Source organism: Pseudophryne corroboree, chromosome 6, assembly GCF_028390025.1.
Source record: "Pseudophryne corroboree isolate aPseCor3 chromosome 6, aPseCor3.hap2, whole genome shotgun sequence".
Lineage (NCBI taxonomy): Eukaryota > Metazoa > Chordata > Amphibia > Anura > Myobatrachidae > Pseudophryne > Pseudophryne corroboree.
Window position 1 is genome coordinate 274,196,130 of NC_086449.1, and position 14,434 is coordinate 274,210,563.

The 14,434-nt window shown below is 44.4% G+C and overlaps 1 protein-coding gene across 2 annotated transcripts in view; it reads left to right on the forward strand.

Annotated features, from left to right (window-relative positions):
- Positions 1-424: 424 nt before the first annotated feature.
- The window catches only part of MYEF2 (myelin expression factor 2), a 58,031-nt gene continuing 44,021 nt past the window's right edge, over positions 425-14,434 (forward strand). The window contains exons 1-5 of one of the 2 annotated variants that reach the window (XM_063926058.1): positions 425-682; positions 7,726-7,931; positions 8,964-9,016; positions 9,895-9,902; positions 9,987-10,080. In XM_063926058.1, coding sequence (XP_063782128.1) covers positions 555-682; positions 7,726-7,931; positions 8,964-9,016; positions 9,895-9,902; positions 9,987-10,080 — 489 coding nt within the window. In that variant the 5' untranslated portion in view covers positions 425-554. Of the gene's footprint in view, positions 683-7,725; positions 7,932-8,963; positions 9,017-9,806; positions 9,903-9,986; positions 10,081-14,434 lie in introns of those variants that run through there. The other variant, XM_063926057.1, reaches the window with a different exon arrangement.

Consider the following 14,434-nt stretch of genomic DNA (forward strand, 5'->3'; position numbering starts at 1 on the left):
AGGGGACACGGTGCACTAATTGGGGCTGATCCCGGTTATGTTAGAGAAAATTACACTAAATGGATTTTAAAAACTCATGTCGACCTTTTCCTGTGTAACCTTTTGGGGTCGCTCCATTGATCCATAACCGTGACATCGCGCTGTACTGGCCCACACCTCGCCAGTTTAACACGTTTCCCAGAAACCTCCACTACAGACCGTGGTCAGTCACCAGTGCCATAGTAATGGAAGTCTCCTCCCCGGCTGCCTATGGATGAGGGCAAATGGGACGGCAGGCCACAACACAATACAATACAATACAAGGTGCCGCCGCAAAGAAGGACAAAGCTCTCTCTCACACACGGGCCTCGGCCTGGACCTGGACCTCACACGCAGTGTGCGCGTTTGCTTGCCGTCCGGGGACAATAAAGTTCGGCGATAGTGGGCGGGACATAGGCGCTAGTCTCGCGAGAACTCTCACCGATTACGCACTCGGAGAAGAAAAGACGTTGCGGCCTTTTGAAACCTTTCTCCGTAGACGACCCGTGTAGTGAGGACGCTCCGAGACAGCCAGGATGGCAGACATCGACCAGCAAGATTCCCAGGACGCCCTAAACAACAACGGCAGCGATAACGAAAGCGCGGGAGACGACCAGTGCGACGCCAGCATGGCGGAGGAGAGCAATTCCAATGGCGTGAAGAAGTAGGTGATGGTGGCGGTGCAGGAAATGGCCGCCGGAGGGAGGTGGGGGGAGGCCAGGTGACCGTTCTGTGTCGGGCCTGTGATGTGGGTCACATTCATCCTCTCTCCGGCGGTAACGTGGTTTCTGTGACCGCCCGGGTCGCATCCATCATCTAGGCCCGCCTGGCCGGCGCCATTAGTCTTCCTTGTACCTGCCCTCTACAGTCTTGCTGAGTGGCTGCCCCGGCGCCAGGCCTGTTCCGCCCGCGTTGTATAGGTCCGGGGCCTCCGCACTGCGCCCGCGTTGTAGTATTGGGTCGGGGCCCTCGAAATTAAGGGTCAGGGCTCCCGCACTGCGCTCGCGTTGTAGTATAGGCCCGGGGACCAGTGCATTGCACCCGCACACGTTCCACCTGTTCTACAATATTTGCATGATGCACCATATTACACCTGTATGATGACCGCAGGTATTGTCCTTGCTCCTTTTATAAATGCAGTGACTATTCGCTTTGGTTAGTAAATTGTGAGCACCACCGGTGTATTTTATTGTTTTACTTATCTGGGGAGGGTGGCATCAGATTGAGTCCTGTAACCCACAGGCTTTTAATCTTTATCTGCCTGTAGTACTAGATTCACTAATCCATTTACAGCATTGTTACTGTTGGACCATCTGTCCTCTTGTCTCTTATTATAAGAAACTGATTTCTGCTGAAGTTGGGACAGTCCTATATTGAAAGGGGACTAAAATACAATTATGGGGAGTTTTAGTCTGTAGCTATGGCAGCCATCTACATTTCATATGGTATTTTGAAAATTGGTGCGTTTGCTAATTCTGTACAAAGGAGAGGTGCTTAGGGATTCTGTGCAAAATTATCCGACCCCTATAAACTATACTGGGCCATGTTGGGTATGTGGTACTTTATTAGTGTGATCTCTAGTTACTTTTCAGGTCATGCCACTATCTCTGTAAGGTGCCACAACACACTGCAGTTTTGGGCAATTTGTTACAAATCCTCGAACGTATGATCATACCTAAAAAGTGAATAAGCACTGACTAGGTCGGTGAGGGAGGGGCAGATGTAATACAATAATTAAGGTTCGGCTTATATGACCTTGCAGCCTCGGCTTTATGGTAAGGACAATGCAAATGTAGGTGGTAGTTGGTTTGGAAGGGTTCACTACGGCTGGCCGGCGGTCGGGCTCCCGGCGACCAGCATACCGGCGCCGTGAGGCCGACCGCCGGCTTACCGACAGTGTGGCGAGCGCAAATGAGCCCCTTGCGGGCTCGCCACGCTACGGGCACGGTGGCGCGCTACGCGCGCCACACTATTTTATTCTCCCTCTATGGGGGTCGTGGACCCCCACGAGGGAAAATAAGTGTCGGTATGCCGGCTGTTGGGTTCCCGGCGCCGGAATACTGAGCGCCGGGAGCCCGACCGCCGGTATACAGAAGACCACCCGGTTTGGAATTGGACAGTCAGTATCAACATACTGGGGGTTATTTAAATGTTGTTGCACCCCCGATCTTCCGTCTAGTGACGGGAGATTGGGGGGCGATATTCAGTAGCCCTTGATGATCGCTCCCCTTACACTCGGGTTTACGCGTGCAAAGCACCTAGACCAGACTAAAGTATTTGGTACGAGCTTGGAAAGACCCGTTACAGCGTCCAAACAGGTTTCTTTATGCACACGAGCTGAAATCAACTTGTCGCGCCCGTTGTTGACAATTAGAATAGCTGCGATCACTGGGAGGGGGCGGGACATTTGAATCCGGACCACTGACTGCATCTGACCTCTTGCCATTGAGTTCATGAACCTGATCATCGTATTGTAGAAAGTAAACTGTAAATGAGAAGACTACACTAGCAGTGCAAAGGTTGCTCTGTGTTTAAAGAACAATAACGTTTTTGTTCAAAACTAACAAAAAAAATAAACAAAGGTTGTTAAGGAGTTGGTCAGCTGACATACAGTGCATTGTATGCGCAGCTGAAGGTTATACCATGAAGTTGCTAGGGGAGAGAAGGACGTGTCTGATATTTGCACAGGGGAGAGGTGAAGGAGTAGTATTCTGCAGTATGCTCTACTGGAGGATGATATTAGAATCCTTCTAATCCCTTCAAAAAAATCTATTCCTCCTGTTATTACTGTTTCCAATATGATAGATTCCTGTCCCATTTGCATTCATTTCCACTGTGGTGGCCTTCATGACCAAATGTTAGAAATCTTTGTATGATCTCCAAAAAGACAATCCTTTAAAAGCACACATCACTATAAAATACATAAAAAAACAAGAACACACACAAACGTCATTATGCAAGATCGCACCACTGACAAGTACTCAAAGCCTCAATATCCTATTTAGTTGATAGGTAGTGTTTATTCTAAGCTTTTGTTAGGGTAGGACACTGATTACACTGTGGGGGGGGGGGGGGGGGATTATGTTACTTTGTGCCTGGATCTTTAGACCAGATTCAGGGTATTTGTGTGCTGCTGATTCCAAAAATACCATCTATTTAATTCTACAAGCTCTAGTTTTTGAGATATTGTTGACGTTATTGCTAATTGTTCTTATGGTTGCTTTATACATCTCCTCCATGCAGGAAATCAAAAAAACTTTCTGCGACATGTCTCAATGAAGAAACTTTTGTTTAGTTTGTGTTCTAGGCTTCTTGGGCTTGGTCTTCATACCCTTTGTTTAGCATTTATAATACAATGGGCTAGATTTAAAGGTTATTGACGCCGGTAGCCACTAGATGTCACCCAACTGCAATATATTGAAATATAGCTCAGTTCGGGCACGGTCGGCTGCTGGTGTCTACATTTCGGTTCGCGCCCGGTGGGGGTGGCAAGCTGAAATTTGTAAAAAGTGATCCGTTTGAGCCCCCAAATGACACTTTTTTTTTCCCCCCCGATTGCGCCTATTTAGTAGGGTTTAGCCCTTTTACTCGAGTAAACCCGACACTAATAGGCACGATCAGCATGATAGGGGGCATCAAATGAATATTGTCCCCTGCAATCTCCCGTCACTTTAGATGGGTGATCGGGGGCGATAACATTTGAATTCCCCTCTATGCATGAATGTATACATTTGTAAGGTTATGTCATATCTTGATAAGCAGACCTGATGGACAAAAAATAATCTAACATCTGTCACCAAAAGTTGTGTTCCCCAGTGTTATAGGCCCTACACACTGGCCGATTTTCTGAAAGATATGAACGATCTCGTTCATAAATGAACGAGAACTCGTTCATATCTTTCAGTGTGGAGACTCCTGCGATGAACGATGCGCGGCCCCGCGCTCGTTCATCGCTGGTCTCCCGTCGGCTGTGCATGCAGGCCAATATGGACGATCTCGTCCATATTTGCCTGCACTTCAATGCAGCCGCGTGACGGGGGGAGTGAAGAAACTTCACTCCCCCCGTCACTGCCCCCCCGCCACCGGGTCGCTCGTCTGCCGTTTCGGCCGTCGGGCACCTCGGCGGCGCATCGTCAAATGAGTAGGGCCCCTTAGTCCCTCTTGTATATCTGCACGTGCCCAAAGCGGGTGTGGCTTCTTGGGGAGGAGTAACTGAGTGGCACTCCCCTCTTGTTATAACAATTTATGGATGTCCCTAGCACTCACAGCAAACTGCACAATTGGCGCACAGTGCCTCCATAAGGACAAGGCACTACTGAAACTGCCTAGTCAGTAAAAAATGTAGATGTGCAATTCAAGTAGCTGGAAAATCCAGTAGAATCTTGTATCCCTTTCACACAGCAAGACCCGAGTCGAGGTGCAGTCTAAAAGCACCACTTTTGAATATCGCGGGTCGAGTAACCCTGCATTTCAACCTGGTATAAACGCAGTGTTATACACGGGTTGGGTCCGGGTCAATGTGCACTCCAATACCCCTTTCACACCGCACAAATAACCCGGTATCGACCCGGCATATTGCCGGGTCGACACCGGTCAGCGTGCAGTGTGAAATGGGCATAGCCGAAATCCCGGGTCGCCTGACCCGGCAATTCAACCTGGGAATAAAGCAGTGTTATACCCGGGTTGAATACCGGGTCAATGGCAGCCTAAACGGGCTCCAGGGTCGATGGGACCCGTTTACTACAGCAGGAAGAGGCGGCGCGAAGATGATCTCATCTCTTCGCTGCCAGCTCGGGCCCCCCCACTGCCATGGCAACCCGCCCGGCATATTGCCGGGTCGGGGAAGCCAGCAGCAACGGCCAATGCCGGATCCCGGGTGGGATCCGGCATTGGCGGTGTGAAAGGGGTATTAAGTGTCCAACCCAGGTTATTCAACCTGCATTCATGTAAAAGTGCTGATTGGCTGTTCTTTGTGTACCTTGATGATGTCAGCAGCCTGCGCCCTGCTACACAGGAGAGCATTTAAGACAGAGAGTGTTAACAATTAGAGTTATTAAGAATTAGGAAGAGATTGCTAGGCAGCTTTCTGCATACCTCCCAACTTATTAAAAGTACAAAAAGGCACCTTTGCGTCTGCCAGTAAAGGGGGTGTGGCCTATATGAAAGGGGCATGGCCTTGCGACATCCTTGATTGCAAGTCACGCCCCCTTGTACCATCACTCAGGGGGCATGCCCAGCACTCTGAGCTGCTGGCATGCCTCCTCTCCCACCTGTGAATAGATGCATGCGCACAGCGTCTATTCACTGCTGCTCTGCTAAGTAGAGCAGCAGTGAGAGGAGCCTAACAACGGCCCCACCAACTGTCCAAAAAAACTGGACTGTCCCACGAAAATCGGGACAGTTGGGAGGTAGTTACTGGAACAGTTAAAGATGCTATTGTGTATAAAAACATAGCTCTGTCAGCCATAATTCCTGCAATGCTGTGAGCTGTCCCCTTCTGACACCTCATCTTTCTGAGCCCAAAAAAGTCAATTTAAAATGACATCCATGGTGTTTTAATTGCTGATCCGGGTTGAGTTAAAAGGAGCCAACCCTGCAACAACCCGGGTTGAAAGTGTAGTGTGAAACGGCCTGACCCGGGTTCAAAATACCGGGTCGGACCTGGGTTTGCGGTGTGAAAGGGGTGTTGGTTGTGCCACTTTATAGGTTACTGGCAAGTCTTTAGTACGGGTTGGGTAAGAGATCCTGGAGGTCGGAATCCCCGGCGGTTAAAATACTGATGCCGGAATCTCGACCGTCAGAATTCTGGCACGGGGGCGAGCTGAATGAAGCCCCTTGCGGGCTCGCCATGCTGCTGGCACGGTGGCTCGCTTCACTCGCCAGAGATTTTATTCCCACTCCATGGGTGTCAGGACACCTGGGAGGGAATAGCTGTGGCTGTTGGTCGGTATTCCGTCATCGGTATTTTGACCTCCAGGATTCCAACTACATCCCATTAGTACTATGTGTACCGTGTTACAGGGCCCATCTCCAGAAGTGAACAATAAAATAGTAATCAATATGGTCAGGGCTGCTAAACTGTGCATTAGCTGCTTAACAAATGTAATTAGTAAACACTTGGAGCTGGCCAGCTTCAGCATACCTGTGAGAAGGGACGTAGAAAATTCAAATACAAGAAGTCTGTACTATAGAAATATGCGGAAGAAGTGTTAAACAATTTTTTTTTTTTAAATTCTTGCAGAAAGGGGCGGAAGGCCAGTAGAATAAAGAAACTAGTGCACCTAAAGTTTTGGCTGGTTTTAGATTCGCATATGCAAATCCAAAGTTACATGATGCTCTTCCAGGACTAATTTGGTGCAATGCCCCCCCGCCCCAATTTGTTGTATTTAGATTACTAGTTCCCAGTGTGATGGAATCCTCTACAATGTCTTTAAATGCCTGGAGTGCTTATTGTGTACATATCCCACCTCTAGCGCTGTCCTGCCAACTGATCTTAGAAGATGCTAGTCACAGTACTTTTAAGAGGCGACTCAATTGTTTTGTTTGATTTCCTGTCACTTTAGATGGGGCGATATTCAATTGTTTTGCCGATCGAGCTCCAGTAACTGGGCTGCAATTGCTTTTTGCGCGTGTCTCTCCCAAAACCAGGATTCATTGCTGATTCTTCTGTCAGCCACTAGGGGACACTGGCACATTCAAGACACTGGTCTAGAAGCAGCAAGCAGAAATGTTATTTAGCCTGTTCGCTGCAACAATTGAATAGCTGCCATTGGGTGCCCATTACTGCTTCGGGTGTGAGTAACCATTTAATTCCCCCTTTTAGTGTAATGGTGATGGCACAGGATGCTTCTATAGCTGTGTCACTGTACCACCAGAGGTTAATCACTCCTGAAGTACAAGGGTAGACAAATGTTGCGGGTTGGACAAGTGAGAAAATGGATTGTGAAATTAATTTATGCAGGATTGGCACCAGCACATTGGGGTCGATTCAATTCGGCAACAGATGAATAGCGCCGGGAATTAGCTCCCGACGCTATTCAATTCAGCTACTAGTTAGCCGCAATTGTCGGGAATTCTTCTCTCAGCCCCAGGGGGAGAGAGAAGAAAACCGACAAAAGTGCGGCCGGCGCGCGAGGCTGATTCTGCCGGGAATCTGCATCGCCGCGGGTAGTTAAGTCGGAGAATGCCCGTTTTCCCGACAAAACTACCTGTTAAGTCGGCGAGAACAGGCATTCGCCGACTTAACTTTAGCTGAATTGAATAGCGTCGGGAGCTAATTCCTGGCGCTATTCATCTGTTGCCAAATTGAATCGACCCCATTGATAGCTGGCATTCATCACCTGAAAAGCATATATTGATGGTGAGCAGGTGCTCTCACAGGGACCAGCTGATGGCCTCATGATCATGAGGATCACAGAGTTTCAATACTATAGTTATAATGACAAATAAGAGTTAAGGGGCTTCACAGCTTATCACATGATTTTGTGCCAGTGTAGGGATTTCCAAGTATCGGATTGCCCCATTAAGCAGCGTCCATTGGCATCCTCCAGACAATCTCACTTAGCCTACATGATACCATTGATTCAGTGAGTATGAGACTGCTGTCATAAATCCAAATATCGCTGAATAGAGACCTTGATTGATATTTGTTCCTAAACTGATGTACAGGGCAAATTTATAAATGCCAGTTTCTTATTTCGTTTACAGAGAAAATGATGAGTCCAATAAAGATGAGAAATCTTCACTTAAGGAAAAATCTGCTGGAAACAGAAAAGGAAACAGATTCCACCCATATGGAAAAGATAAATCTGTCTCTGGTGACAAGAAGGGTCAGAGTCGGAATAGGGTGTTCGTCAGCAATATTCCATATGACATGAAGTGGCAATCCATCAAAGACCTCATGAGAGAGAAAGGTAAACGTGGCACCATTATAAATACACATTCCCCAGCAATCGCGTTCTTTACTGCTTCCAATGTCTTCATGCAGTATTTTTAGGTTGCATACAGGTAAAGTATGTCATTTGGTGCCCTCTCATTAGTGAAGTTGCCAATTCTAAAAGACAAAAAAAAAAAAAACAGGTATTTCATGCTAACTAGTTATGTATTACAGTTACTCTGAGAGAACAGGCCAATAACACCTGTGAAATGAATGGATACATAACTGCTATTTTAAAGCAAAATAGCACTGCGTGCTCTGCATTAGTGATATTGCAACTGGTAATTTTTGGTGATATGGTTTCTAATGCCAAAGACTGTTGTCTTGCAGTTTTTGTTTAGTGCCTGTTGCAGTTGTGACATTTGCTTAATATCCAATACTACAAAATTGGGCTGGGGAATTTATTTGGCAATACAAGGTTTTCTCTGGAAATTGCTACAGTCCTAAAATGTAAAACGTGGTGTCACGGTAGCTTGTTAAACATTTTAATATTCGTAATTGTCTTTGGTGTCTCTGTTGTAAGGTGACATGACTATTTGATTGGTTTTATTTACTGTATTTCCTTGCTTGTAGCTAGCTGTGAAACCATTGATTTGTTAATTTGTATTTTAAGACAATTTTACCATTGAAGACATTCAGGTAGAAAGTCACCTTAAAACAGCTGTTGTGAGTTGGATGACACTTAATTGTAAAGTTATAATGTTGATTTTTATTTTTAACTAGTTGATTAAGGGACTAGTTCCATATCTGAATTTGTTCACCAACTATATCATACCAAAATATTTACATCCAGTAATGAGGTGTAAAATCTGGTAGTTTGTATCTCTTGCTGTTTTTACCAATTCTGAACAATAGCTAAATGATGTAGCCATTGGTATGTTGGTTCTGTGTTTGATTGTTGGTGAATAATAGGCCATTTGTTTTGTAGAGCTGTGCACAGGGCACAGTTAAAGTTACCGGTGTTAAATGCTTTGTCTCTTGGTATTTTCCCTTTGTATGTCTTATGTAGTTGGTGAGGTTACATACGTGGAGCTCTTTAAGGATGCTGAAGGAAAATCAAGGGTAAGTGCCGTGGGCAACCAGCTGCTTGAGGTGTAAAGTCCCTCAGCAGTTTTCTGTAAAACTGTACAAGTATTTTGGAAAGTAAGTTTCATTTTCTTATACTGTACTGCAGTATGAATGTTCCAAGGCTCAGTTTGCTACTCTTCATCCAAATTACATGAGGTTGAAAGTGACTAACTGCATTTCCATTGTTTCCAAACATTTGCTTGCTCAATTCTTGAAAGTTTGCTGCTAAAAGCTCAATGCAGACGTCTAAGGTTCTGAATACTGGTCTTTTTTAACTTGTTCTTTGCTAGAATTCACTGGCAAATCTGACAGTATTACGGGGATTGTACTGAATTTGTCTCGACTATATATTTTTTGTAATAACTGTTGTGGCTTGCAGGGCTGCTTCACTGTCAGTGCTGTGAACGTTTCCACTCATTGAGCTAGACTTTTAAAATTGAAATTGAATAATCTGGTTCAGGCTCACCTTTTTCTCATGTGAAAAAATGAGTCCGTAGGTACGGTGAAGGAAGTCTAATCTGTATCCCAGGTTTATCTGTTCTTTATGAAAATTTAAAATTTCATCCACATATTTGTGGTGGTTAATGCAAGTTTTGATTCCAGTCTGGATTTTTAATTTGGATGAACAAAATATACTTAATCTTGATGTTTGCATAAATCTAAATAAAATGTCTAAATTTGTGAATTGCCAAAAATCATATAATAGTACATTTTATATTCAAATATGCGGTAAGGTTAAAATGCAGCGATGTCATAAGTCATTGTTCAATTCAAATGTAATTCTAATTGTCATGATTCATTTTGATCATTTACTAATTGTCTCATTTCATTTTTTTTATTTTATATTTTTTCATGTGACTTCCTGGATGTAGGGCTGCGGGTAAGTGTCTTTAAAATAATTTTCTAATTTTTATTTTTGAATCTTATTTTTGCTACATACCTAACATTTACCCCTCTCTTACAGTGTTGTGGAGTTTAAAGATATGGAATTTGTATCAAAGGCTTTAGAAGTTATGAATAAGCATGATTTAAATGGAAGACCCCTTAACATCAAAGCTGTAAGTATTCATAATGGTTTCTTTAACTTAAGAATTAAACCGAGCTGTGTTGCTGCATTTTCTGTGGTATTAGCATATTGGCTTGTTTTTGGTATATTTGTCGTCATGGACAGGAAGTAGCTGTAAAAGGCTTCACAAAGTCTCTCTTTGGTTGTTGTGTTGGACTTACAAATTACATTCTGTCTTCAGGCCTGGCAAATCTTAAGGTGCATGTATACCGCTGATAGTTCAATTGTAGCTTTTGCTGCAAGTCTTCTCTGACCATTATCTTAAAAAAAGATAAAAAAAATTGATTAAAATTATAGAGATTTTGATTTATATATCAGACTGGGGGAACTTGAAAGGAGTGCAGGAGAGGCGGGAATAACTAAGAAGTGCAATACTAACGACATACCTTTGTATCAAAAAGGTTAGAAAAACCACCAGAAAAAAGGAAGCCAGTGGTGTTTACAAAAGAAGTATCAACTAGTGTAAAGCAAAAAAGATGGCCTTTAGGAAATACAGACAGAAAATAATAACAGAGGTTTATCTTGCCAGACGGAAGGAGGATAAGAAAGTGATTGGCGTGCAAAGGAAGAAGCTGAGGATAAAATGACCCAGTAGGTAGATAAAGGGGGCAAAACTTTTTTTTTAAAGTAGATACGTAAAAGGAGAAAATCAAATGGAGGAATAATAAAAATTAAGACAGAGGTAGAATTTGTGGGAGGGAGACAAGGCAATAGCAGATTATCTAAATTATTTTTGCTCTGTATTCATTACAGAAGAAGGGAAGGGGCCACAGTTAAGTTGCAAGGACATGCATAACAATAAGGTAGATGAAAGTACATTTACAGAGGAGAAGGTCCTAACAGAACTCTCAAAACAAAGTGTATAAATCAATGTGACCAGATGGGATACATCCAAGGATACTAAAAGATGTGCTGGTAGTACCATTAACAGAATCTTTCAACCAGTCACTAGATACAGGTACAAATTTCAGAGGACTGGAAAAGAGCAAATGTAGTTCCACTGCACAAAAGTGGAAGCAAGTAACTACAGACCAATAAGTCTTACATCAGTCATAGGGAAAGTAATGGAAACACTATTAAAAGAAATAGTAGTGGAATATCTTAAATTAAACAACTTACAGGACCCAAAACAACATGGATTTACTGCTGTCAGATCATGCCAAACAAATCTTATTGACCCTTTTTTTTTATTTTTTATTTTTTTTTATTTTTTACACTGAGTAAAAAAGATCATATTGGAGGGGGGGTTGTTGTAGATGTAGCATATCAATACTTTAGTAAGGCAGTTGACACTGTCCCACATCGCAGACTGCTAAATAAACTCAAAAGCGTGAGATTGGATTTATAAAAGTTACATGGATAAGGACCTGGTTGCAGTATTGGAAACAGACGGTTATAGTAAAGGGCGTGCATTCTATGGAGGGAAATGTTACCGGTGGAGTACCCCAGGGATCTGTACTTAGACTAGTGCTCTTTAATATCTTTGGTGACATTGCAAATGGTATTGAAGGGAAAGTATGCCTTTCTGCAGATGACGCAAAGATATGCTACAGGGTAGACACTCAGGAAGGAATAAAACAAATGACTGATGATCTAGGTACACTTGAGAAATAGTTAAGAACGTGGCAACTACAGTTTCATTCCACAAAATGCTAAATCATGCACTTGGGTCTCAAAAATCCAAAGGCTAAATATAGTATTAATGGCACTATACTGGAAACTACTGAAGAGGAAAGGGATCTAGGAGTCACTATTTCAGGTGACTTAAAGGCAGGAAAGCAATGCAACAAAGCAATGAGAAAGGAAAGCCAGATGCTTGGTTGCATAGGGAGAGGAATCAGCAGAAGTAATAATGCGACTGTATAGGTCATTGATACGGCATCATCTGGAATACTATGTTCCGTTCTGGAGACCATATCTCCAGAAGGATATAAATACATTGGAGAGTGTAGAAAGAAGGTCAACTAAAATGGTACATGGCCTATATTAGAAAACTTTCCCGGAAAGACTAAAAGATCTTTAACATGTATAGTTTGGAGCAGAGAAGGGAAAGGGGGGACATGGTAGAAACTTTCAAATATGCCAAGGGTTTTAACAAAGTACAGCAAGGAAACATTCTTCAAAGGAAGAGTAGTATTTGAACTCGAGGGCATATGCTGAAAATGGATTGAGGAAGGTTCAGGGGAAATTTAAGGAAATTAAATTTAAATTTAAGAAGTCTTGATTTGTTTCAATTGTGTGTGTATGTGAGGACCAGGCTCTGTGTGACAGGCAGTGTCTTGACTGAAATTGAGGCAAACTAAAAGCCACAGTTAAATGGTAAGAGAAACTGGGTCCCTGAACAGCATAGTATACAGGAAGACTAGGGCCAAACTGAAATCTGTATAAGGGTGTGTACACACGGTGAGATTTTTTCAATTTTGACTATATAGTCAAAATCGCAAGAAACGTTAGTGCAGATCGCAAGGTGAGAGTCACCGCGTGGTCCTGCCAGGTCGCAAGAAAAGATAGACTGTGCAGGCAAGCCAATCCTTGCTAGATCGGTGTACTATCTAGTTCATCTCACATGTCAATGACATCTCACATAAGCCAAAATCGTAAGCACACATAGTCCATATCTCAAGAAAAGTTTGTCAAAATCTGTGCTATCCGGGCACCAGGAAGTTCAAGGGAAATCGCAAGTGAAAATCGGACATAGCAAGGATCTCACATAATTCTTAATTTAGATTAGTAAAAAAGGTTGCTGCTACACTCCACTTTCATCATCATAAACCATATTTCTCTAGCATCCATAAAGGATATTGGGGAGACTTAGTACGATGGGGGTATAGACGGGGTCCAAAGGAGCTGGTGCACTTTAAATTTCTTCACAGGGTGTGCTGGCTCCTCCCCTCTATGCCCCATCCCACAGGCAGTTTAGGGGGGGGGGGGGGGTCACCGGCCTTGCTAGGTGCAGAGGCGCTTCCCAGCTGCAGGACCACCGCCCTCAGAGGTTGTTTGTCCAGCAGGGCACTGCGGCATGCTGTGATTGCGACAGCCAAGGCGAACACCACACACTGGCCTGAGGGGGACGTCTGTGGTGAGTACAAGCCGGGGGTCTCCTGGTTCAAAGTGCGGCTAAACGTGGGCGCAGCATACGGGGCCCTCCTGGGGGGGGACCGTCTAGAGCCCCCCTTGTAAACTGGCTCAGGATGGCTTAAACTAGCACTGGTGCGATGTTTTGACGCATAATAGACATTGCCAGTATAAAAATCACTGTAGCTCCGCCGCCATTGGGGAGGGTAGCTACCTCAGAGCGGGACCAGAGGCATTTTGGCGACATTCTCTACTTACTGCAGCAGCAATCGGCGCGCACAGCTCTTCCTGACTCCCAAGACATGCTGGAAAACTGGTACAGGGTGTAGCTATTGTATACAATCTGGGTCCTCTACAGGACAGAATTTACTAGTGTTTCACTGTAATATAATTAGCTGACAGCCTCACTGGAGCTGTACATCTAGGGGTGTGTTGGCGTCTCTCCTCACATACAGTAAGGGCAGGCTTGATCAGTATTACTGTCTGTATGTTGTTGTGATTACCGTAAGCATGGGTAAACACAAACTCTGTAGTGTATGCCACACTAGATTCTCTCCCTTATCAACTGATTCTGTTTCATGTGATCATTGCAGCCAATCTTCACAACTCAGTGAAGGGGCTGGGGGAGAGGGTCCAGAGCCCTCCTGGCTAGGGGCTCTTAAAACTATGGTGTCTGATATGTCATCACAACTGTCTGCTAATGTTCAGAAAACTCGGCTACTACAACAGGCTGTTGCAGATTTAGCTGCTAGGGCAGATGTTACACATTCCTCCATCTCATGCAGGTCCACAAAAGCGTGGTTTACCTGCTATACTCTCTGATTCAGATGAGGATATACAGGAGGATGGGGAGGACTTGGATCCCATTAGTGGGGATCCTGATTCTGCTCAGGGTATTGAGCCCCTCATTCTGGCTATACGGGACGTGTTAAAGCTCCCTCTAGGGGACGCTGCGTCACAGCAGTCGTGGTTTTTTTTTTTCTTTACACAAAACAGGCCTAATGTCACTATCCCTGATTCTGCAGAGTTAGATGACCTATTGAAGTTGGCCTGGAAAAATCCAGACAAGAAATTCCTAGTGTCAAAAAAGCTTTTGCGCACTTTCCCATTTGCTCCTGCAGGTAGGAAATTCTGGGAAGAACCCATGGGGGTTGACTTATCAGTCCCTCGACTATCCAAAAAGGCCGTACTGCCTGCCCCGGGCTCCTTTACCATGTAGGATCCTGGGGACAGAAAGATAGTCTACGCTCAAATCTATTTACATGGCAGCA